This window comes from Heloderma suspectum, chromosome 4 (genome assembly GCF_057233095.1).
Source record: "Heloderma suspectum isolate Gila_16-S chromosome 4, 16-S_ref, whole genome shotgun sequence".
Taxonomy (NCBI): domain Eukaryota; kingdom Metazoa; phylum Chordata; class Lepidosauria; order Squamata; family Helodermatidae; genus Heloderma; species Heloderma suspectum.
This window is the reverse complement of record NC_139461.1, coordinates 130,008,146-130,034,673: the sequence shown is the minus strand read 5'-3', so window position 1 is coordinate 130,034,673 and position 26,528 is coordinate 130,008,146. Positions and strand designations below refer to the sequence as shown.

Here is a 26,528-nt window from a genome sequence, read left to right as displayed (position 1 = left end):
TTCTTTCCTCTGCCTTTTACTATGCACGTAGCTGAAGAAAGCCTTTTTGTTGTTTTTAACATCCCTTGCTAACCTCAGCTCATTCTCAGATTTAGCCTTCCTGACGCCATCCCTGCAATTCTGTGCTATCTGCCTGTACTCTTCCTTTGTTACTTGGCCTTCTTTCCACTTCCTATATGTGTCCTTTTTTGTTTTCAGGTCATCCCTAAGCTTTTTGTGAAGCCACATTGGCTTCTTCTGTTGTCTTCCACCTTTTCTTCTTGTTGGAATTGCTTGTGATTGTGCCTTGAGAATTTCCTTTTTTAAAAGCTCCCACCCATCTTGGACTCCTTTTCTCGCTAGCATCGCTTGCCATGGGACCTTACTGATCATTGTTCTGAGTTTATGAAAATCAGCTTTCCTAAAATCCAGGGTACGCATTTGACTACACTCGGCTTTTGCTTCCCTTAGAACCAAGAACTCAAGTACAACATGGTCGCTTTCCCCCAGAGTTCCTGTAACTGCTACTTTATCCACTAAGTCATCTCTGTTGGTTAGGATCAAGTCAAGGATAGCCAATCCTCAAGTTCCTTCCTCGACATTCTGTAGGAGGAAGTTATCTGCCGCACAAGTCAGGAATTTCCTGGAGGGGCCATGTTTTGCAGAATTTGTTTCCCAACAAATATTGGGGAAATTGAAGTCCCCCATTACTACTACATCACGCTTCCTTAAAACATTGGCTATTTGCTTTTCAAAAGTTTCATCCTTGTCTTCTTCTTGATTGGGTGGCCGGTAGTAGACTCTGACCACCAGGTTCCTTTTATTCTTTGCTCCATTTATTTCAACCCAGATGCTCTCGATGGGGCTACCAAGCTCCTCCTCCTGTATTTCTGTGCAGAGATATGTATTTTTCACATACAGTGCAACCCCACCTCCCTTTCTGTTCCTCCTGTTCTTTTTGAACAAGTTATATCCTTCAATTGCTGTATTCCAGTCATGAGAGTCATCCCACCAAGTCTCAGTTATACCTATCAGGTCATAATTTCCCTCTTGTATTAAGAGTTCAAGTTCATTCTGTTTGTTTCCCATACTCTGGGCATTAGTATATAGACATCGAAGACCATGTGCTTCATAGTCTGGCTTTCTTCCTACATGTGTCTGAAGACTATTATTGGGTGCTATCAGAGCTGTTCTCTCCATTGCAGTGCATGCGCCTATGTCCACTGTTACCCCCAACATTACATCTCCCTTCCCCGTAGGATTCAGTTTAAAGCCCTCCTGATGAAGTTCTTCATGCTGTGGCCAAACACATTCTTCCCATCCTTTGTGAGGTGCAACCCATCCCTAGCCAACAGCCCATCTTCCAGGAAGTATAGCCCGTGGTCCCAGAATCCAAATCTCTCTTGTCGGCACCACCTTCATAGCCAGTCATTCACCCGGAGTATTTTTCGTTCCCTTTCTATCCCTCTTCTAACTATTGGAAGGATGGATAAGAAAACTATCTGGGCCCCAAAGTTCTTGAGTTTCCTTCCCAAAGCTTCAAAGTCTGACGTGATCTCTTCGTAGCTCCGCTTGGCGGTATCATTTGTTCCCACATGGATGAGAAGAAAGGGATACCTGTCAGTGGGCTTTATGAGTGTAGGCAACCTTTCAGTCACGTCTCTAATCTGTCCTCCCAGGAGACAACATACCTGGCGAGTCCATGGGTCTTCGCGACATACTTGGGTCTCAATCCCACGCAGCAAGGAGTCTCCTACTACTACCACTCTTCTCTTCTTCTTCTTGTAGGCCTGGGTTTCATTGCCTCTGTTTGACTGACCTTTAGCCTCTTGCTCACTCTCATGCAGGTTCCCCTGTGATTCTTCCTCTGCAGGCTGTCCTCCAGTCTCATCCGCAAGTACCTGGAATCGGTTCCACAGCTCCACTGCTTCCACTGGTGCAGAGTGGCGTCTAGTTCTTCTTCTCCTAACTGTCACCCTTTTCTAAGGAGTATCCTCTATTCCATTTTTCTTCACCTCAGCATTTCCCACTGCCTCATCTTGCTGTTGCTCTTCAAGCTTCTGGTCTGCCCTTTGCTGCTGTAGTTCCCCCATTCTGTCCAAGAACTCTTCGTGTTCTCTTATTCCCCGGAGGGTCGACAGTCGCCGCTCCAGTCCACTTACTTTTTCCTCCAGCAGCGTGATCAACTTGCACTTGTTGCAGGTGTAGGCCATGTTGTTCTCAGGCAAGAAAACAAACATTGCACACACCTTGCAGGTCACCACCACTGGAGAGTCTTGTCCTTCCACAGCCTCTTTTCCCTTTTTGTGTCTAGCTTTGTGATTGTTCTAGACTAGCCTGTGCCTGCTCCTCTACTCAGTAGAGGTTAAAAGCAGAGTCCCACTGGTGTGAAAGTGTGTTACAAGACAAATAAATGGAAAAAAGTTAGTTAAAATAAAAAATAAAAATAATTTTAAAAAAATGTTAGGGGCCTCCCCCTTGACCTCCCCTGCCGAACTGCCCTGGCCAACTCCTGTTTGCTCCCCCTGTTCACTCGCTCTGTTCGCTCGCTCTCTGGGAGCTTGCCTGCTTCTGTAGTCCCTGGACCAGCTGGAGCAGCTTGCTCTGCTCTGCTCTGCTCAGCTGGGAGGTGGGAAACAGACTGAAGCTTCCCGCCCAGTCAGCTGCTGGGAGTACTCAGGCCACCCACCCCCCAATTCAGTTGGAGCTCGCAGACATACCTGGTGAGCTCACAGCCAATCAGAAGGATAAAGGGCAGCCCCCTGGGCTTCCTGCAACCCACTTACCTCTTAGCCTCTGTCTCCTTTGTCTCTTCAACCACTGCAACTCCCCTGGCCAACTCCTGTTTGCTCCCCCTGTTCGCTCGCTCTGTTCGCTCGCTGTCTGGGACCTTGCCTGCTTCTGTAGTCCCTGGACCAGCTGGAGCAGCTTGCTCTGCTCAGCTGGGAGGCGGGAAACAGACTGAAGCTTCCCGCCCAGTCAGCTGCTCGGAGTACTCAGTAGCCATCATAGTCTACGTAAATATTTACGTAGATTAAGACGGTAAAAAGAAGGAACACAAATGGCGGCGGCCACAGCCGCCGCCATTTGCATACGCATTGTTGTTGTTTTTACCCAGAGCCCTCCGCGGCTGGAAATCCAGCTGCAGACGGCTCTGGCCTGGCTGGGCCTAGCTGACTGCTCCGCGGAGCTGCCACGGAGCACAGCCGGCCGTTGGAGGATTCCGGGGGGGAGGGACGGAACGCCTCCCCCCCACCATCAACATAATCCGCGAAAGGTAAGTCACTTACGTACATCCCTAAGTAGCACCTACCATCTGGAAAACCCTCTCTTGTATAGTTTGGGAGGCAAAAGATGTGACATCTTTTAAACACCTCCTGGAAACACATTTGTTCACCGAGGCTTTCCCTGTCTGTACATTAATTATGCCACTCCATTTTACTGCTCTTTGATTGGTAGTGTTTTTAATGCTGTGTTTTAATTAGGGATGTCAGAAGCGTCTGTTTGGGGGCTTTTGCTTGGCCGGTTCCCACCAGTTTGGCCCCCCAAACACCAGTCTGCAGACCTCTGTGTTTGCCCAACTCGGCATGTGCCAAGTCAGGCAAGTGAGGTGGTCCCTGTTCCTTGCTGGACTGGCAGCTGTGCCTATTTCGTAAAGGCCAATTTTATTTAAATGGCAGCTGACATTTATTTAAACTTGGCCTGTACTGAAAAGGCCCGCACCTCCTGCAACCCTTTGCACTTCTCTTGCAAGGAAGGAGAGCACGAGGGACCACAGCTGAGCAACTGCTCCTCCCTCTGCTGGTGCCCAGCAGAGAGGGGTGCAGTTGCTTGGTGGCTGTGGTGATGGCAGGATGAGAGCTGAGAAGGAAGCGCCATGGGAATCGAGAGAAAATCATCATGGCATGAGCAGTTTCAGCAGCCAGCCAGCGGAGGTCCATCAAGCAGGGTGTAGGGCAGACCCAGGTGAGTTCACCCATCCCTAGTTTTAATGCTTTGTTCTAATATTGTATTTTTAATATTGCATTTTAATATTGTGAACCGCTGAGGGATTTTGTTATATCCAGCGGTATAAAATAAATAAATAAATAAATACATAAATACATAAATAAATAAACAAACAAACTCTCCAAGGGACAGTGGTCTTTCCAGGATCCTTTGACTGGCAATAACAGGAACTTGAGACTTTCAATATACAAAGTATATTCTAAGGCTGCTTGCATGGCTAAAAAATACCTATAGGGATATTTTCACAGCAGGATAAACAGAGTACTATAACACAGCATCATAGCTAATATGTAAATATAAGAACTGGGTTTTTACCAGAGAACTACGTATGCATGTGAAAAGATTCATGGCAATGACTGGCGAAGTTTTACCATACAGGAAAAAAATCTAAAACTTACCAAGTAAAAGCCCATAGAATCCAAAGGAATTGCTGGGTATCTGCTCATATTCTTTCACATGTATTTGTCAAGTGAAAACAGCTGGTATAATAAAAACAGCATTCACAATGATAAACCAAGGAAAAATTCCTAACACCAGTGGCAGATTTTAAAAATGACTTTTTTTACCTTAAGAAGCAGTCACTTATCTAACAGCATGGAAGTTGACATTGTTTTGCTCTGTTGAACTTATAACTAAAATGTGATGAATTAATACACTGAAAATCTAAGAAAGCTAGTCTAAGAGAAAAAGGAAAGAAAAGAAACAAGGAGAGGAAGAATGGAAACAACTATAATTAAAGCAGATAGCAAAGCTTCAGAAATCGACATATATTTATTGCATGACCTCATAGGTTTAGCTCAGAGTTAAGTGTCCAGGACTAAAGGCACCTAACTTAGCAGAGGATCAGGCTATCTATAAGGTAACAATTGCTATTTACTCATTAAATTGTCCTCGATACAGAACTTCTTCAGTATAGGGATGGTGGAGAATTTCTCCACAAATCTCCGGGAGGCCGAATGCCAACGCATTCGGCCCCCCAAAATTAGTGGAGAAACGGTCCGCCCCCCCGCCCTCCCCCGGGATGGGACTTACCTTTCCTGAATGTCCCTGGTGCTGGCGGCTCCTGGCGGCGGTTTGGCGGTGGTTCGGTGGCAGCGGCCGGTCTTACGACCGGCTGCCGCCACCCCATTTCCCAGTAAAAAAAAAAAAAAGTCAAGCAAGCGTGATAGGCTAAAGATTTACGTAGCCTATCACGGCTAGATTTTCAAAAAACACTGTGATAGGCTACGTAAATCCTTACGTAGGCTATCACGGCTGACTTTGAAAAAAAAAACCCAAAAAGCGCGTATGCAAATGGCAGCGCCCATGGGCAACGCAAATAGCGTTGCCCTTATTTTCGCTGTAGTCTACGTAAATGTTTACGTAGACTACACATGCCCGAATAAGGAACGCCATGTCAATTTGGCAATACTGGCTTGTAAATAGCCACTATCAACATTTCCTCTAAAGCAGGGGTGAGCAAATTCCTGGAGGCAGTGGCTCCGATGGTCTTCCGACCAGCTGCCGCCGCTGCCACTTCCAGTAAAAAAAAAAAAACGTGATAGTCTACGTAAAGATTTACGTAGCCTATCACGGCTAGATTTTAAAAAAATACCATGATAGGCTATGTAAATGTTTACGTAGCCTATCACGGCTGAGTAAAAAAAAAAAAACCGCGCGTACACAAATGGCGGTGCCCATGGGCACCGCCATTTGTGTTCGTTGTTTTGGCACGTCTAGTCTATGTAAACATTTACGTAGACTACGGCAAAAATAAGGGGAACGCAAATAGCGTAGAGTCTATGCTATTTGCGTTCCCCTTATTTTCGCCGTAGTCTACGTAAATGTTTACGTAGACTAGATGTGCCAAAATAAGAAATACAAATGGCGGCGCCCATGGGCGCCGCCATTTGCATACGTGTGGTTTTGTTTTGTTTTTTTACTCAGCCGTGATAGGCTACGTAAACATTTACGTAGCCTATCACGGCTGACTGCAGGGATGCAAACGGCGGCGGCTACGGCCGCCGCCATTTGCGGACCCGGCCAGCCAGGATTTGGGGGGGAAGGGACGGAGTCCCTCCCCCCGGCAGAATTTCAGGGGGAGGGATGGAGCGCCTCCCCCCCACCTCGAATCACATTTCGTTAAAATGTAAGTGACTTTCGTACATCCCTACTCTTCAGACATTATACATAACTCTGTCTTAATACAAGCCAGGATCTTCATATGGGGTTGGGGGGGGCAAAGAAGGAGTGCTTGGCCCCAATACTCATTCAAAGCTTCATAAACCATCATTTATGAAGCCTCAAATACTCATCCGAACTGGGTCAATATTTGCGTTGATAAATTAATATAATATTATTGTGCTATCTAAGGATGTATGACAGTTTTGTTTTTGCTCACAAAACATGCAAACATGCCCTGTTTGAAGCCCTAAATGAGATCACGAACATGAGCACATGTCCACTGAAAATGTTTGCAAATTGTTGGATGTGTGCGCATGTTCAATTTGCAGAACTTTCCAAGTTTGATTTTGTGCTAATTTCCTAATTTCTGCAAATTTCCCCCATAGACTGAATCGGCTCTTCTTTAGTCTAGGGAGGAAAGTTGTGCAAATTTGATCACTGCTTGATTTGTGAAATTTTTAGGGATGTCAGAGAATTCCGCGACGGATCTCGTTGAGGCCGAATGCCAGTGCATTCAGCGCCCCGAAAACCGTCACGTAATGAAGCCCCCACCCCCCACCCCACAAAAGGCGCGCAGGATAAGTGCCCGCCGCCCCCACCCCACAAAAGGTGCACGAAACAGAGCACTTACCTGCTCCTGTCCGTGCTGCTGTGCGAATGGTGGCCGTCCTGGCCGCCATTCGCTTCCTCCTTCTTCAGCCATGATAGGCTACGTTACACACAGCTAACGCAGGGATGCCATTTGCGTCCCTGTGGAGGCCGTGATAGGCTACGTAAGTATTTACGTAGACTATCACGGCGGGGGGTGGGAACCCCAGCATACGCAAATGGCGACGGCTACCGCCGTTTGCGTACGCTGCGGTTTTTTTCATCTCTGCAGGGCTGCCCAGCGGCTGGATGTCTGGCTGTGGGCGGTCAGAGCTGGTCGGCGGCTCCGCAGCTTGGCCGCAGAGTGGAGCCGCCCAGCGAGGATTCCGGGGGGAGGGACGGAGTGCTTCCCCCCACCTGTGGAGCCTGGCAGAGCCAGGTAAGAGGGGTTTCGTACACTCCTAGCAATTTTCCTGTTCAGGGAGAGCCAGCATCAACCATAAACATGTACAGGAATCAGACATGAGATGAGCAGCAAGATGATGTTCGGAGAATCCTAGAATTCTCAAATGTCACTTATTTGCCCATCCCTAGTGCTATCGTGTTTTTCACAGCTGGCTAGAAGAAACTATCAAACCATAGCCATAATTTCTAGACCCCTGGTCAAGTGTCCAGGAATCTACATGTCTCGGAGCTCTTTGTAGCTGTGACAAATGGCAACATCCCAGATGCAAGGACCTCTGGGATATGTAGTTTTCACAGGACCAGACCAGACATCCCTACTGAGTACTTAAGTGCCCTTGAAAACTGTAGTTTCTGGGTTCTTTGCTGACCTGCACATGTTTAGAGGCTCAATTAACATTTAAATCCATAAGAGAACTTGTAAGTAGTGCAGTCACCCATGATGAGTTGGAGAAATTTGTATTCCAAAAGAGTAATGAAATCTGGCAATGTCACTATCAGTAAAAGCAGCAATATGTATTAGGGAGGGTTTCTCAGATTCCTTGGGTAATAAGAGAATGACAATTACCATGACTGCCTATGTTATAATAACTTGACAATTGATAACTGTGGCATTTGGCAGCAAATATTTCTGACCCCTGGAAAATAAATATGTGGTTTGGAATGATACAAAATGGCATCCTGTAACATTTCATGCGAATCATTTGGCTGTGTTAGTAATATGAAGCACAGAAGAGATGCTTTAATCAATATCTATCTATCTATCTATCTATCTATCTATCTATCTATCTATCTAAACATGGACAAAAACACAATTAAATTTAGAAATTCATGTTCCAGTTTCTTTCTCACACTGGTAAACAAGAAATTTACAACAATTTCATAATAAAAGGATTAGGCTTCTGCAGCAAATATCCATTAGGATTTAGGTTCTTGTTGCTAAAACGGTTTACTCTAATCCCATTTTGGAGATTGCTTGTTTGCATTCAGAATGCACACATTTAGAGACAGCAACACAACCTTCATTTTATTATTTCTAAAGGGAAAAATTCCCCCCACCGCAACTTCCTACCATATCTGGCACATCAAAACCATAACACTAGACTTAATATTTCACCTAAGCCAGAAGAAACACTTCAGTGGGAGGAAAGCAGGTTCAGATTTGGAGATTTAACACCCTAAACTTAAAATGTTGCCATCATTATGCAAGTCCATAATAATATCCCACCAATGCTAGCATGATTTTCATCCCTCCAATGCTGCCATGAAATTGTGACATCATGGTGTTGCCTCTTCTTAAACCTTATGATCCTAAGCTGCACGGACTGAATCTTTGGATACTGTGTATTTACTTATCATTTGCAAAAGTGATTGATGGTTTACAAAAGCTTTTGGGCACAATCTAGCCATATTTCATCCCTTAACCATGAGACACACCTATTTCCTTCAAAGGAAATGGGTTCAACAGGGGAAAATGAATGGAATCAACAACAAGGTTGGGGGGAGGGCAGAACCTCCCCCAGGAAACGTGCATCAATAGGGTTAAGTTATAGTTTTAGCCCCCACACCAACATTGTCTCTCAGTACACAACTTCAGATTCTGCCATATAAATAAATAGCAGGCATTCACTCCTATGGGGGAAACACGAATTCTTGCAGTTGAGGGACTATATTGAAGGAACTGCATGCTACCCCTGAAGCTGCACTGGCCTCCCTTAAGAGACACTTCTTAGGAAGTGCAGTGTGTCACCCTCCCACATACATATGCATGCGGCTTGGAAATATATACACCCTCCCCTGACTCATCATAAAGGCAATTAACTAATTTTGCTAGTTTAACTAATACTTCCAGGCTCTTTGTCAGAGCTTTTCAAGCTTCTTTATTTGTTCCTCATGTCAACAGTGCTTCAGAGAAGGTTTTGCACAATATGTAAAACAGAGCAACTTTACAAACTCAGCATTCCTCAGCATGCCACCTATTAGTTGTGTGGGTGGGGGGGGAAGTATAATGTGAAGCATTAACAGAAAGTAATATGATGCATTACCTTTACAGTGCACAAAACTATATGCAATAAGACGCAGACAAATATGCATAGTCCCTCCTTTGTAGCAGACTGCTATATGAAGGGATGAAGCTGCCTTATATAGCGAGTCAAACCTTAGCTCCTTCTAGCCCAGAAATAGTCTACTCTGACCAGTAGTGTCTCTGCAAGGTCCCAAGCAGAGGTCATTCCCATTCCTGCTAATTGAGATCCTTTTAACTGAAGATACTAAAGACTTCATTTAAAAGACTGAGCATGTGATCTACCACTGAGCTTCTGACTGTTTCTTAACTTTACTGGTAATTTTGCTATGTAAATAGTATCAATCTCTTTATGAGCAAACTCCAGTGGCGAGTGCCAACAGGACTGTAGCTGAACAGGGCCACTGAGAAATAAGAGGGAGGAATCAGCATGCTCAGGGAAACCCCAAGGTTTGCAGGTGTACAAAAAGTCCTTTAAAAAAATTGAGGGGGTAATTCCCCTTCCAAATCCAAGCCCTACGAAGTCTGATCGTGTTCAGTAGCCACAGAATGTTGAGCATTAGTCGGAAAAGAAAAAAAGGGAAAACTGGGCAGGGGATAGAATGGATGAGGGCATGACCAGCTTGCTGACACCCTGACTTCTGTTGCAGTCAAACTTGTCATTAATATTAATCAGGTATGACACAAGTACAAAACAACAAATGCATCAGCACCAAAGTGTCTCATATTTCAGAACAGATTGAGCCAGGTTTCCATAGTTCAGCTTTGTGCGGCACAGCGTCTAATTCTGTCCATGTGCTGGATGAAAGGAACAAACTACAGACACCAACTTAAATGGGTTATTAAATTGGCCACAACTTTATTGATTTGAATAGGATTGGCAGAGGCATACGGCATGGATCCCTCATCAGGCAGCCCGCCTGCTGCCCGATATTCCTTCCTGGCCTGCCTGCCAGGAGTGTTGGTGATGGGCGGAAGGGTCAGAGGCCCACCACAGCGCAGACCGCTAACGTGAACCCTTTCCGTCCACCCTGGATGTGGCACGCCTGCAGCCACCATGCTGGCCTGGTCTTGGTGCCACACCCACCCAGATCCCTTAAGGGGATCCCACCACAGGGAAGCGGGGGGGGGGGCAATCCCGCTCTACCTTCCAAATTGATCCAGCCCAATGCCTATCATGCCCCACAAAGTTGTGACATAAACAATACAATTCCACCAAGAGAACACTCAAATAGTTCAACTTATTTAAACACAGACTACTCTTGCAATGAGGAAGGCGAAAAGCCTGCCCCCCTTTCTTGCCAATTAGAAGGCAGGTAAAAGCCCTTCCCAGCCCCGTTATTGGCAACTGACTTCTGTCCATTGCAAGCTCTACTATTACCAGGTGTGGGTGGGTGGGGAAACCAGCAACAGCAACGGCGCCAGCCAACACACAAGTCCTCGCTCTTTTATGAGCCTCAGACGGCCGAGAGAGGGAACTGCCTGCCACTGTTCCCCCCAGTGGAGACAACCAGCCTTTTGATTGGCTTGGCGCTCATGCTGAGGGGAGAGGTGTCGCCACCACTACTGCCCAGGATCTTGCCAGTTCCCTTCCTTTTCCGCCACAGGACCTGCGCGTGCTCACAATGGCGGCTCCCGGTAAGCAAGGAACTGGATTTATGAGGAACGTGCACATCTTCTTCCCCTCTTTTGCCCCCCCATGCTATTTCACTTCTATGAAGGTCTATTAATACCACCATACCTTACTAGGTTGTTAGCACCATCTGGATCTTGTGCTGTTACTGTGCCCACAACTGTCCCAATCTTGGCATTTTCATAAACGTCCATGACATAGGAAGGCAGAGTAAACAACGGAGGCTCATCCACATCCCCAACAATGATCTTCAACATAGTTACATCTTTAAAAGGTCCTAAGTGTGAGAAGCGGAAATCGAGGTGGGTATTTGCTCCTTCTATATTAAGAGTATAGGATTTCTTTTTTTCATAGTTGAGTGGCTGTGGGAAGAAAAGAAATGTAGCATTACCACTGTGAGTTTGGGTTTCAGTGATTTTACAAGATGTGCTCTTTCTTTTCTTTATTTGCACTGTCAGGTGTGTTTGCTAGCCTCAGGCTTCTTCACATGCCATGGTTTCGATCATAGCCTCAGCTTTCCTCTCTACACTTTATTTGTAGCACCTTCACATTATAGTTATAGTAGGTTTTGGTAATACTCACTTTAGCTCCTCCATTTCCTTTTGTTTGAAACACAGATGAGCCAAGTGCATAGGAACATCTGACTCTGGCAAGAAATGGACACTGAGTTGATGGGTACATAATCATACTTCTCTCCTTGCCCCATGGAGTGGGGAGGAGGTGCTTTTGCCTCCAGCTCTTAGAGGGAGGCAGGCACAGGACTGGGTTGGCTATGCTACCTCATGTGGCTTACCCAATCAGTGGAAAGCATGGCTGAACCTATTTAGGCCAGCTGCACTTCCCTAGGACCTCTTTTGCAGTGGTAACCCTCCTGTACCCAGTTCTCAACAGGGCAATATGAGCCATGACCTGTCGAGGCTGAGCAGGACTTGCTTAGTTCCCATTTCTGAACAGATTGCAGAAGGTGGTCTTTAAACAACAACAACAACATGCTTTGCTCTGTTGGGTAGTTGTCAGGAGGGGTAAGGCTGTGTAGCTTTTCTAAACTGAGCACCTTATTATTTATAAATAAGAGTTATTTTAGTCTGCTGTGGCAAAAACAGTGAAGGGACTTGTGGCACTTTAAACATTCACAAATGTAGTGTGCAAGCATATGTGCACTTAGCTGGGAGTAAGCCTCACTGAATATAGTGAGACTTGCTCACAAGTACATCGTTGCATAGGACTGCTCTGTTATTGAGATATAAGCATTCATGCACACACACACACACACACACACACACACTAGAAACAGTGGGCTGTGAAAAATGCAAGAATGGTTTGTGACAATTCTATGTAAAGCTTAAATGTATATTCACACAGTGATAATTCACAAGAGCTTATTTTAATGCTTTTGGTGACCAGGGTAAGGGTGAGATAGGGCCAGACAGGGTTTAAATCAGTGTAATTGGGAGCATTGTGATTCATCAATTGCATAACATGAATTGAATAAAATACAGTGGTGAGAAAAAGTTTGTGAACCCTAATGCGAATTATGAAAATTCCATAGTTTTACCGTAATAGCCTTTGTGAATCAAAACTAGTCCTTTTCTAAATATCCAATAGGGTTTATATTAACCAATTCCATGTATTGTGAAATAAAACGATATATAAATTAGGCAAATAATGAGGACTTAAGAGTCAGGGTAGGTGCAAAAATAAGTGAACCCCTGGTTGCATCTGCTCAGTTAAAGAGAATAATTAGAATAAGGTCTTTAAGTACATAGGTAGATCTTCAGGGGTGAGTTTGGGAGGCCCCACCCCATAAAAGGATCAGCGACTTGGTGAGTTTGGTCTTCACCATATGGTTGTGTGGAAACATGTCATGCCACAATCAAAAGACATCTCTCTTGACCTCAGAAAAGCAGTTATTGCTGCTCATCAGTCTAGAAAGGGTTAGAAAACCATTTCTAAGGATTTGGGGCTTCACCAATGCACCGTCATACAGATAGTCTACAAATAGGGAAGGTTCAAGACTACAGTCACTCTACCCAGGAGCAGTCATCCTACCAAAATCTCTCCAAGAACAAACTAGCACATCATCCAAGAAGTAAAAATGAACTCCAGAGGAACATCCAAGGATCTGCAGGTCACTCTCACCTTGGCTAATGTGAGTGTTCATGACTCAATAATCAGAAAAAGACTGAACAAGAATGTTGCTCATGGAAGGATAGCCAGGAGGAAACCACTGCTCTCTAAAAAGAACACTGCTGCCCATCTGAACTTTGCTAAAGATCACACAGATGTTGTCTGGACAGACAAGTCAATGGTAGAACTGTTTGGCCTCAATGAGAAACATTATGTTTGGTGAAAAACAAACACTGAGTTCAAACAGAAGAACCTCATCCCAACTTTCAAGCATGGTGGTGGGAATGTGATGGTTTGGGCCAGCTTTGCTGCCTCAGGACCTGGATGGCTTGCCATCATTGACACAGCCATGAATTCTGCAGTGTATCAGAAGATTCTAGAGGAGAATATCAGGCCATCCATCCATGAGCTGAAGGTGAACCAAAATTGGGTCATGCAACATGACAATGATCCTAAACATATAAGCAGAGCTACAAAATAATGGCTGCGAAAGAAAAAAAAATCTGTGCTTTAGAACGCCCTAGTCAAAGTCCGGACCTAAACCCCATTGAAGTGTTGTAGTGGGACCTGAAGCAAGCTGTTCATGCAAGGAAGCCCTCAAATGTCACTGAGTTGAAACTCTTCTGTAAGGATGAATGGGCTCAAATTCCTCAAAACTGATGTGAGAGACTGACCAACAGTTACAGGAAAAGCTTACTGGAAGTCACTGCTCCTCAAGGGGGTGCCACCAGGGACTGAATCTAAAAGTTCACATACTTTTTCACACATGGATATTGAATGCTGAATCAGCTGTGGATAAATAAATGTTGAAAAAGCATCACGTTTGTGTGTCATTTGTTTAATCGGGTTATCTATTGCTCTTTATCTAGGATTATGGGGTTCAATTACGATCTAATAGCATTTTAGGTTGGAAATATGTGACAATCCTAAGGGGTTCACAGAATTTTTCCTGTCACTGTAATACATACGTACATACATACATACATTTACTTTGAGGCAAAAATGAATTTTTTTCTTAAAAAGCTCATAGCATTTGAAAGAGTTGGACTCTCTATTTAATACCCCTAGTCTTATAATTTGTTTAACTAACAAAGTACTCCTCCTTCTTTGCAATATATTTTAGAGGCAAATTCTTCCTGAACTATGAAATCTCCTAGGACTATAGGAGTAAAGACAAAAACAGAGTATTTGTTCCCCAAAAGAACATCATCTCAGAAATATTTTTCCCCACTTGCTATGCAATCATTACATAATTATGTTTCATGCATCTTTGGTTCACTGCATCAAGGATTATAGAATGAGGTAAAGAAAATATGGCAATGCAGACTGCTGCAAAGTAGAATCACTTAAAGAGAAACAGTTTACAGCAATATTTATTGGACTGATGCACAATACATCTGAAATTAGATGGAGAAGATGTAAGGATATGAATTAATGTTTAGAAATGTAGGCTGCTGGGTGGACCGGTTATGGACCAGTTATCTTGGAAGCCTGAATGAAAACCTAAGTTCAACCACTGTCTCACTAGGTATGATCCTCCTGCCTTAATCCCCAGTCTGTAAATAAATAACAATAGTGCAGCTTGGGGTTGCTATGAGAATACATCAATTTGCACACTAAGCACCGTATGTAAATACTAATAATCTTGAACCAGATTATTATTGGTTCAAGATACACACTGCTAAATTTCTCCCCATGCAAAGGTACATGACCACATGATCTGGGCTACAAACACAGCAAAACAGCAGCCATTTACGTAGTCATGGAATGGCTGCTTTCTCGTTGTGTGTTCAGTTTGGTAACCAATAACCTTTCTCCATGTAGCTGTGTGTCCACTGGGGATGGCGTGAGCACCTGATTGGGTCCAGGAACCTGGCAGAAACCCCGCCCACTGAGCCCCTGCCCCCACTTGTCCCCCCCATGCACACCAAGCCACCTGTACTCACCTGGGACCTGTCCGTGAGCACCGCGAGTGCCATTTTGTTGAAGACAATGAAGATCATGAATATGCACATATTTAGTCTAACACAAAATGGTACCATGTATAGCCCATCTGTGCAAGATACAGGCATAAATGGCCCATTTATGTCTGTAATCTTGCATATATGGGCTGTTCATGGCACTATTTTGCATAAGACTAAATGTGCGCATATTCACAATTACCATTTTCTTCTGCAAAATGGCACTTGCGGACGGGTTCCGGGTGAGTGCACATGGCTTCGCATGTGGGGGAGAGGCCGAGAGTGGGTCCGGGGCCATGCAAGCAGGGTCAGGGGCTTGGTGGGTGCCCAATAATCTGGATGGGGGAGGGGGTGCCTGTCCATTCCTAGTACCCATCTATCTATACAATCACATGGAAGAATATAGCAGGGTGATTTGTCCTTTAATTAAGTAGTCCCGCTGAAATTAACAATGTTTTTTGAGGACAAACATGATAATGAGATTGGGATGTCAGTAATCATTTATTACTTATTGTATTAGATTTATATCCCACACAATCCTTAAGGCGCTGAGCAGCTTGTGTGCAATGAAAGAGAATCTACCTCATTGTCATCACACAATGCACAGCAAGATCAGTTGTATAGGGTTGCAAGCCTCAAACTTAATCCCACAATCCTGAATTTTCACTGCACTCATAAAGACTCAGATTGAAATAACCTGGACCAATGTTCTGTGAAGTGAATGTTGGTATGTTTGCACAAGCCACATTCAGAGAGATGGTTGTAGAAAAAGTATGAGTTCACATTGTTCACTAAAGCAGAAGGTTAGACCAAGTATCATCAGGCTGAGATCACTAGCTGGGAAAGCCAATTCAGGAGAATTGGAAGCTGAAGCTAGGACTGTATGAGAATTGCATCTTTGCTCACAAAACATATGAACATACTGCTGAAAATATTCATATATTTATGTGCTTGCATTCAATTTGTGCAACTTTTGCAGTGTGCTTTGCACAAATTTCCTAATTTGTACAAATCTCTGACATAGACCAAATCAGCCCTGCTTCAGTTTATGGAGGAAAGCTGTGCAAATTAGGAAATTTGCGCACATCGTCCTGAGAAATGGTTCTGAAAACAGTGTCAGTAAGGAGGGACAGAAGGCTAGAGACAATGTTATCTGATAACCAGGCAATGTCCTACAGCGAAAGTATTTATAGGGATTCAAGGTCAATAGGAATCAAGAAAAACTGTTAAAGACAGGGTTAGTTGGGAAGCCTCCTCAGATAATATGGTCTCCAGAATGTCATGCCTCTGCCTCAGATTGGCTCAACAGGACGAAGTTGCAGACAGTGAAGTTTAAGATAGACAGTAAATATATTTGTTTTCATTTCATTCCCCCAGATGGCCAGAGAGTTATTACTTTTGAGAATGAGTAACACTTGCCATTTAGGACAGACTTGTCGGAGAGCCACTTGACAGGTAATATTCATGCTTTCCCAACACTGATGGGAAACCACCCGCACATATTTTGAATGAGCCTTCCCAAATCAGAGTTCTTTCAGAAGTTTCTATAAAGCTTCCCATCAGTTTTGCCAACCTGATCAACATGCATGGATACGTCACCAAGGCCCAAGTGGCTCAGTGTACACAGAACTACTTCTTAAAACTGGCATATTTTATTAGATAACTCTTTGATGCTATTCAAAAGAAAACTAAGAGAAGATGGTGCTTATATATTCCTTTTATTCTAGTTAGTCTATGGAATGACAATGAATGTGGTGTGCACAAAATAATAATACACCAAGTAAAAATACACATGCTAATAATTTTCAGTGTATTGTGTATTTGCACACACATAAAACACTGTGTGTATGTGTATACCAACACCACTGTTTGGTGTAGACAGCTTTTTCTCTGTGAGTACATTCTGTGCACACAAGATGCCATGTCAAACTTTTCTGAAGTGCTTATTTTCAGCATACCCAAAGTGTATTAGCCCAGCATCACCACATGGCCTTTGTGTTTAGAATGTGTAAGGGTGCAGTCCTATATACAATTACCTGGGAATAGGTCCCACTGAGCTCACTGGGACTTATTTCTGAGTAGACATGCATAGGACTGCACTGTCAGCCACTTACCTCATCTGTTATTTTGTGTGTGGTGATATAAGAACAATCTTTGTGTGTTTTGGCCATAGGGATAAATGTGGGGTGGGGAAATTATTTCACTTCTTATAATGGAGGATCATAGGCAGTATTAATACAGATTTGTAGCTGTTTGAAGAATGGGCTACATTTATCACAACACCAGTCCTCCATCTTCTCCTCATGTACTTAAGTAAATACAGCCTTTTTTAGCTTTATAACCGGTAACCCTACTGAGAGAGTCTGAAACAACAGACACTCTTGCATTCCGCAATAGAAGTTCAATTTTGTCCACTGTTCCACAAGGCTGAAAACAAAATACATTACACTCAGCAAGAGCTGGTAGGAAGACTTAAGTCCTGCTAAAAATACTCCGTTTTGATGCTCACATGATAAACTCCACATATGGGCTTCCATGGCATCTGCAGACAAATATTTACTGAAGCGGCTTGAGCAGTGTCTGCTGCTCAACCAACAACCAGGAAACCATCCAAGGCTGTGTGAAGGTTTTGGGCAGGGACCAAAAGGCCAGATTCACGTGCTTATTATTCTGAAAATCTTGTGAGGCTTTGGCTAAGCATATGCACCCCTTCATGTGTATGATGTAACACATAGCATGAAACATGTGTGTGCGTGCCAAAAGCATATGATCACTCCACCTTAAAAAAGCTGTGGGGAGATCCTGAGGAACAGGAGTATGCATATATGGATGTACATGCCTGCAACACATCACAGATTATACTACAGGCATGATGGAAAGCACAAATGCACCCGATGTCCTGTCATATCTATGGGATTTCCAGAATTGTGAATGTGTGAACCGGCCCAATTAAGGTTGATCTATTTAGGTTTGAGAATACACTATGATAACTTCTATGTATTGCTTTGAATTATATTTTGTACTTTGAATTTTATTTTGTACACATAATTTCATTATGGTATATGACCAAAGAAAATAACTTATTTAGTATTTCTTTTTGAAAGCTCCACATCTAAAGACCAACTGTGAATACATTATGTATTACAAACAATAATTTTCAGAAGGCTACTTTCCAGATCTCCCCTGCCACAGGAGAGACTCCTGAAGGAGAGACTCGCACGATTTCAGAAGTTAAATGTCTTGAGGTTGTTTCTATACCTACCAACCCATTCACTAGCAATAGCACACAATGTCTTCATGCAATTAAAAATCTCAGTAAACAGGAAATAATAATAATTTGGATAACTGAGAACATTCATACACTATTTGCCTCCTTGGATGTGTGCTCTCAGATTTTATCCATATTACATTTCCTATAGTTTCCAAATGAGTTTCCAAATGAGTTAGTTTAAGAGAACAGTTTAAGAGAAACATTAGCCCTATTCAGGCATTCTGTTCCAGCATTGAGTAAATGGGCGAGGGTGTGTGTGCTAGTCCCACTCACTCTGTCACCATATCTATCACCCTCTATGCATGGAGGGTGACTTTATGAACCGGGGCGGGGGGGGGACTCCTCTATCCATTCTTTACATGATTGGGAACCCTGATTTTCCAAGGGGCTAGCACACTCACCCTCCTGATCTCACCCCTATTTTTTCCAGGGGGCTAGCACACTCCCCTTCCAGTGTTAATGGAATGTCTGCATAGGGGTCTTTTTGTTTTTATATTGGGTTGTTTTCCAGCGTCTTCAGAAGTAGCTGCCACTGACACAGAAAACTGTGTGGGTTCCTTTTCATGACTGAAGCCAACAGAACCTCTTTTGTGGTTCAGGTAGAGGTTAGTAATGCCAGCAAAACTCTTTCTTGTGTGGGTGTGCAGCGGGGGGGGGGCATTGGTGAGATTTGTTGATGTAAACTGTTTCTTATACGGAAGCTCATACATTTCCTTGTTTCTGTGGCAGCCACACCACCAAGGTAGCACTAAATTCAGTGGGACTTACTGCCATGAAAGGCCCAAATTAAATGTGGCTGTGGCAGTTCCATGTGCTTGAACAAAGAACTGCCCCCATCGTATAGACATAGGGGGCTGAGTTCATCTTTTTAAAAGGTTATGTTGGTGAGGTATTCATCTTTCCCCTGCCATGGCTTACCTCCTTGCAGCTCACTTCCCAACAGTTTTTCTCCTACCTGAGGACACTACTTTTATTTTTTTCCTCAGCACTTGGCCGAGGAAAAAAATATTCTGGAAAATAAAATGTGGGGAGGTAAGCCACAGTTTGAATCAGGGTTCTGCACTTGTTATCCACGTTCCTTCTTTCACCTCCTTTCTACATGATAGCAGCAATCTCAGGTTTAAATACATGGATGGAGCCGTTGTTGTCATATCTTGTTTGACCTTACGTTTGGGTAGGACTGCAGCCTTAGAAGCTTTCAGTATCTTTCACATAGGAACCTTCTAGAAAGCTTTTCCTTACCTTTTTCAAGGAGATAATGCCTTCCCTTGTTTCTTTGTCAGTTGATATGGAAAACACTGCAGAGCCATCCCCATTTATGATAGTGTATTTCATGTCTGCATTTGACCCAGCATCTGCATCATTAGCCTTGATTTTGCCTACCGCAGAGCCAACTTGTGCCGATTCGGGAACATACAGCTGATAATGTTCTGGAAAAGATAACCAGGCAACATTTCTAAAACTTCTGCTGCAGGAGAATTTTAAATGGTCAAACATGATACCTAAAAGCATACAGTATTTAGGAGTTCAGTGCAATGTACCCAATATTGTTTCACCAGTCTAAAGCGTATATAGGTTTCCCTGACAGACTAAAGAAATAGTGTTCTCTGGAAAGAAAAAGTAACAAGAGCATAGGAAAAACTCTGATAGATCCAACCATCTAAGGTTAGCATCTTTTTCTCACTGGGAAGCCCACATATAGTGGCTGAAGGCAATATTGTCCACCCAAAGAAGTTGATATTGAGAGAAAGATTGCCTATGATTATGAAGGTTCTATTTAGCGATCATGAATAATAGCCATTGATCTACCTATCTTCTATGATCAGTCCAATCCAGCCTTTCCCAATGTTACATGTTGGGAAACATAGATTGGGTCCCCAAATGTTGTTGGACTACAACTTCCTTCATCCCTGACTGTTAGCCATGCAAGCTAGGAATTATGTAGGGATGTCAGAGAATTTCTCCATGAATCTCGGGGAGGCCAAATGCCAGCGCATTTGGTCCCCCAAAATTGGTGGAGAAACGGTCTGCCCCCCCCCCCCCGGGATGGGACTTACCTTGGTTGAATGTCCCTGGCAGCGGCAGCTCCGGTGGCGGTTTGGCGGCGGCCGGTCTTCCGACCAGCTGCCGCTGCCGCCATTTCCAAGTAAAAAACAAAAACAAACAAACGAACGAGATAGGCTACGTAAATGTTTATGTAGCCTATCACGGCTAGATTTTTAAAAAACACCGTGATAGGCTACGTAAATGTTTACGTAGCCTATCACGGCTGACTTTGGAAAAAAGAAAAGCGCGTACGCAAATGGCGGCACCCATAGGCACCGCCATTTGCGTTCCTTATTTTGGCACGTGTAGTCTACGTAAACATTTACGTAGACTATGGCGAAAATAAGGGCAACGCAAATAGGATCAGAAAAGGAACTTTCGTCCATCCCTAGAATTATGGCAGCTGCACTCCAACAACATATACAGGATCTAAGGTTGGGAAAAACTGGATTAGACTGATTAACAGATGATTGGTTTATCAAAAACCTAGTCTAATCTTTTTAAAAGCTATCTGAGAAAGCAGAAATCACCAATTTTGTGGCAGTGAATTCTGCAGGTTAATTATCTGTTCTGTGAAGAAGCACTTTCTTCTGTTGGTCTGGAAAAGCCAAACAATTTAATCTGGCAATTCCAAATTCTAATGTTAGAAGAAGAAAAAAACTTGTGTAGTTAGGCTGAGTTGTTTAAAGCATAGTGAGCGAAATTTTAAATCAGCATAAAGCATCTGAGATCTTATCTCTCTCGTTTCACTGAATTGTTTGCCATTCAGGGTTGTAACACCATCTACATCTTGGAGCCGCAGGAGAAAAATATAACACTTTTGTGGTCTCTTCATTCTCTCCTCCCAAATGGCCAAGGAAACAAGGGCTATAAATTTCACCGAGTTAAAAGCTAAGCAATTTAAAAAGCCTGGAGTGAGTTCTCCTCCTCCCACATTTATGTGTCTTCAATTGTGAGAAACTTTACTGCTCAGAACTTTATAGGACTCTACCAAACCAGATTATATCTTAAATGTACAATCATGCACCCCACCACTAGTTGACCTTAATGTAAAAGCAAACAAGAGCTTATCCACAGCCATGGGGCTGCAAAAGATGCAATTATGGCTGCAGTGGCCTTTGCAAAGCAGCTAAGGGCACAATTCTATGCATGTTTAGACAGAAAAAAGTCCTACAACTGCCAGCATTCCCCAGCCAGCCACGCGCCCTAAGACAACCACCTTGGTTGTCTCGAGAAATGAAATGACAGGGGGTCGTGGCTCAGTGGCAGAGCACATGTTTTGAATGCAGAACATCACAGGCCCTGACATCTCCATGTAAAGTTGCCTGCAACCCTGGAGAGCTGCCGCCAGTCAGTGCTGACAGTACTGGGCTAAATGGACCAATGGTCTGACTTAGGGATGGCACAGGCACCCAATTCAGTCAGGGAATCTGGCAGACCTCCTCCTGCCTGCACCCTGAGCCCTGCTCGCGAAGCCCCTGCCCACCCCCTGCCAGCGCTCAGGAAATGGCCTGCACAGACCCTGGCAACCTTGTCGAACTTTGCGGTTGCCATTTTCTGAGAAATAAAATGGTGATCACAAAAATTCGCAAATTTGCACACACGCAAAAATGAGCATTTTTGCGAATGCACATATTCGTGTATACGAAAATGCACATTTTGCAAATGTGAATATTTGCATGTGTGTGAAAATGCGTATTTTATAAACAATGCACATTTTCATACACACACTGTGTGCCTTTACAAAAAATGCGCATTTCACACGAGAATATGTGCATTTGAAAAATGCACATTTTCACGCATACAAAAACATGCTGTTTTTTGTGGTTGCCATTTTTTTTAGAAATGGCGACTGCGGCGCTCGATGAGGCTGCTGGGGTGAGCACGGGCTGCTCGCCGAGAGTGTGAGGGGCTCAAGCACAGTCCGGGGACTGGCGAGCGGGGGCAGGGGCTGGGCAGGAGTCCAGAGAACTCGGGCAGAGTGAGTTCACACATCCCTAGTCTGACTCAGTATAAGGCAGTTTCCGATGTTCCTATGGAGTGTGTGTGGGGGGGTAATTACAGAATTCTTGCGAAATTTAATGTCTATAGCAAATGGAATGGTAACAACCATTCTGGACTGAACCTTAACAAAACCTATATATAATTAGCAGCAAGGTGTGCACAGCAACCAGTCTTTATTAACTAGATATTTATAGTGAAATACATCAAAAGGTAACATTCTATCATTCTTTTTGAGGAAAAGCAGACATTTTCTCCATAGACTCAGCTATCCATTCTCTAAGACTACAATCTTATACACATTTACTTGGGAGTAAACCTCCTTGAATATGATGCAATTTACCGACAAATAAACATGCTGTGAGTCTCATATGTTATCTCATTTTAGCATTTTTCCTGTGTCCCGGATTTTCATTACGCACAATTCAGTTGGTAGTAACATGTTCTTGGCTAGTACTAAATAATTTCCAGCCCCTTGCCCCTGTTGTTAAAAAAAAAAAAGCATAGTTTTGAACTGTACAGATATATATCCCATATAGTCAAGCAGAAAATCAAGTGGATAAAAAAAAGAATAGTAACATTTAAACTTGCCTCCATTTTATTATCCACCAAGCTTTTTTTTTTTTTTAATAAAGAGCAAACCCACCAGATATTAAAACCATGCCTAGTCAGTTCAAACATCTCCAGAAAATACTGGCGAATTTATGAAATATGATGCAGCAGTGTGACACATCAATAAAAGAGAAAACATTTCCAACAATTTTTGCAATAATGGCTTTTCATTTACTCCTGAAAATACATCTAGTCCTGGACCTGCCATAGACCCCTATAAAGATATATAGATGTGCAGAGAATCTTGAAGTTTCAATGTGTTTCAAATCCATGCAAAAAAACATTTAACTCGGGTAGAAATGCCTATTTTGGTGCATGAATTCTGTAGCTGCCATTTTCCAAGATGGCTGACACATGAATGAAATAACACATGAACAAATGCATGTAGGCAGCTTATTTTGGTGGCAAAATATAGGATTTCTTTAAAAAGTCAAGATGAGTACAACTATTTACCAGTCACTGTTACCGCCTGTATGGTCTAGTAGATAGAATGCTGGACTAGGAGCAGGAAGATGTGGGTTCAAATCCCTGCTTTGCTTTGAAGCTTGCCAAGTGCACTTCAGCCAGTCACCATCTCTTAGACTAACCTACCTCAACAAGGTTGTTGTGAGGATAAGAGGAAGGGAGAACATGTACACCAACCTGATTTCTTTGAAAGAAGGGTGGAATAAAAATGAATATTTATTTAATGGCATTGAATCAGAGACTACATTTGAACAACAGCATATATTTTTGTCTGATAAATGCAAGTACATTTCTGAACTTGAGTTTGCTGTTTAAGATGCCTTGTGACACAGCTTTTCACATTTGCATAAAGTACAGCAGTCACTGCACATTCTTGTGTGGCATGTTTCCCACCCACACATGGATGGTCATCAAATCTTCTGGAGAGAGAATTCTTCAGCGAGAGGGGCTAGGGAAGAAAGGACTGGGCTTTGCGGATGCACAGGAAGCTGAAGGTATACCTCCTCTGATCCCCCACCCCATTTTGAGCTCCAGGATCCAATCCTCTTACTTCTCTTTGGGCTAACACCCAGCCCCAGCTGGCTGAAGGCTCATGCCTGCATACTGCTCTCTGCTGCCAACATTCTCTGGCTGGTTGAAGGCAAAGCAGATATGTACGCCTCAGCCCATGCTGATTTTGGAGGTTGCAGGAAGGCAGAAGGGGTCTTTCTAACCACCCAATATTTTTCACCAAAGGTGTGGGGGGGTCTATGAAAGGCCTCCTCCTCCTCTATGTGTTGGCTCCCAGCATGTCTGCACATGGGCATCCTAGTTTGCCAGTGTGCAGACTGCATCTGAAGACAATTTGTCTCCTTAACAGTGTTCCTCCCCTTCTCAATTTCACAGACCGCCTGTCTTCTCATTTGTGATCACATAACATTCATTCAGCAACCGCTCACATAAAAAAAATAATTATAGAGGCTCAAGTTACGACTCCACAGTTAAGTTTGTGGTTAGCTGTGCACTTAAAGTAGGAAATCGGCTTCATTGCCATGCATGAAGAATACAGCAGATCTTCATAAAAACGACACCACTTATTCTTTCAAGCTCCAATTCAGCAAAGCATTTAACTGAATGGCTATCACTTAAGACTGTGCTCATGAAAAGGAGGCAAATGCATGGGAATTACACTTCCTTGAAGAACACCAGTAAAGTTGACTTCTGAATGGTGGCTGCAGTTCCTTAGAATTTACAAGTAGCCCCATTAATGAAATTGTCAGTTAATTTAAACCAGCAAATTAAGAAATAAAACATTATATATGTCATAAACTTGGTGTAAGACTGCAACTATAGAAAAATGAGTCACTGTGAAATATCGCCATCGGTATGACAGGTACTCATCTGAAAATGGGGAAAAAACACTATGAGGGAGAGAAAAAGCACAGCTATTCATTTTCATTTTAAGTGGTTTGAACCTAGAGAGGTTCACCTGGCACCTATGTTGTACTTCTTTCGGCACTAGGTGAACACCTTTTTGTTTTTGCAGCATTTTAGCACTCTAGTCTTTTAGCTCTGCTGTTTTAAATCTGTAATTAAATCTCTGCATTGCTGCTAGGTTTTATTCTGGTTGTATTTTTATATTGTACTTTTAAGTATTCATATTTTATATTGTTTTATGCTGTACTTCGTGGGTTTAATTTCTGTGAACCACCCAGAGTGCTTCAGCTATTGAGCGGTATAGAAATGAAATAAGTTTGTGTGTGTGTACACACTTTTATAACTGTTGACTTGGATTTTGTACGAAAGAATGAAACAAAAAAAAAAAAACTATGCTTACAGCATTGCCATTTTGGATTTGGGTGGAAGGCAGTAAAGACATTTTAGTGGTGAGAAGCAAGAAATAAGAGGACCACTCATAGTCAAGATTAAATTGCAGAAAAGATATTGTATCTTGTGCTGTTGGAAAAGAGTGTTTGCTATGATCAGCGTGTTCTATTGGCAAAATTATTAGCCTTTGTCCTGCTTCATTTTGTAAACCAAGGCCATGCTTGCCTGTTATCCTGGTGATTTCTTGACTTCTTACTTTGGCATTCCAATCCCCTATGATGAAAAGGTCATCTTTTTTTGGTGTTAGTTCTAGAAGGTGTTGTTGGTCTTCATAGAACCGATCAGCCTCAGCTTCTTCGGCCTCAGTGGTTGGGGCATAGACTTGAATTACTGTGATGTTGAATGGTTTGCCTTGGATTCATACTGAGATCATTCCATCGTTTTTGAGATTATACCCCAGTAACAATGTCCCTCTCAGTGGCGGGTCCTGGCAGCGGTTCGGCGGCATTTCATTGGGGGCGGCAGCCGGTCTCCCAACCGGCTGCTGCCGCCACCATTGCAAAAAAAAAAGGAACGTAAAAAAAAAAAAAAAAACACCCGTGATAGTCTACGTAACGATTTACGTAGCCTATCATGGCTAGATTCCCGAAGTCAGCCGTGATAGGCTACGTAAATCATCACGTAGCCTATCACTTGTGACTTTGGGGGGAAAAAAAGCGCATACGCAAATGGCGGCAGCCCATGGCGCCGCCATCTGCGTTCCTTATTTTGGCATGTCTAATCTACATAAAGATGTAGACTACGGCGAAAATAATGGAACGCTATTTGCGTTGCCCTTATTTTCGCCATAGTCTACGTAAATCTTTACGTAGACTAGACGTGTCAAAATAAGGAACGCAAATGGCGGTCTCCATGGGAGCCGCCATTTGCGTACGTGCTTTTTTTTTTTTCCAAAGTCACCTGTGATAGGCTACGTGACGATTTACATAGCCTATCATGGCTGACTTTGGAAATCTAGCCGTGATAGGCTACGTAAATCGTTACATAGCCTATCATGGGTGTGTGTGTGTTGTTGTTGTTTTACTTTTTTTTCGCAGCCGGGTAGACGGGGCGCTTCTACCCAGCCTGAATTTCACTGGCGAGGGATGGGGTGCCTCCCCCCCGGCCTGAATTTCGGCCAGGCGAAGCGGGCACCTCCCCCCCCTCACCTGAACTTTCGGGGGAGAACCGAAGTGCCTCCCCCCCACTGCGAAGCAAGCTTCGAGAACAGGTAAGAGACATTCGTCCATCCCTAGCGACTCTACACATGGACATCACCAGATGGTCAATATCGAAATCAGACTGATTATGTCCTTTGCAGCCAAAGATGGAGAAGCTCTATAC

At 43.5% G+C, this 26,528-nt stretch overlaps 1 protein-coding gene across 1 annotated transcript in view; it reads right to left on the bottom strand.

Annotated features, from left to right (window-relative positions):
• CDH18 (cadherin 18) overlaps nt 1-26,528 on the bottom strand; it is a 401,711-nt gene that overhangs the window by 79,025 nt on the left and 296,158 nt on the right. Inside the window, exons 7-8 of the mRNA XM_084850558.1 lie at nt 19,458-19,645; nt 10,965-11,218 (exon numbers count right to left, since the gene is read on the bottom strand). Of these exons, the coding sequence (XP_084706684.1) occupies nt 10,965-11,218; nt 19,458-19,645 (442 nt within the window). The remainder of the gene's footprint in view (nt 1-10,964; nt 11,219-19,457; nt 19,646-26,528) is intronic.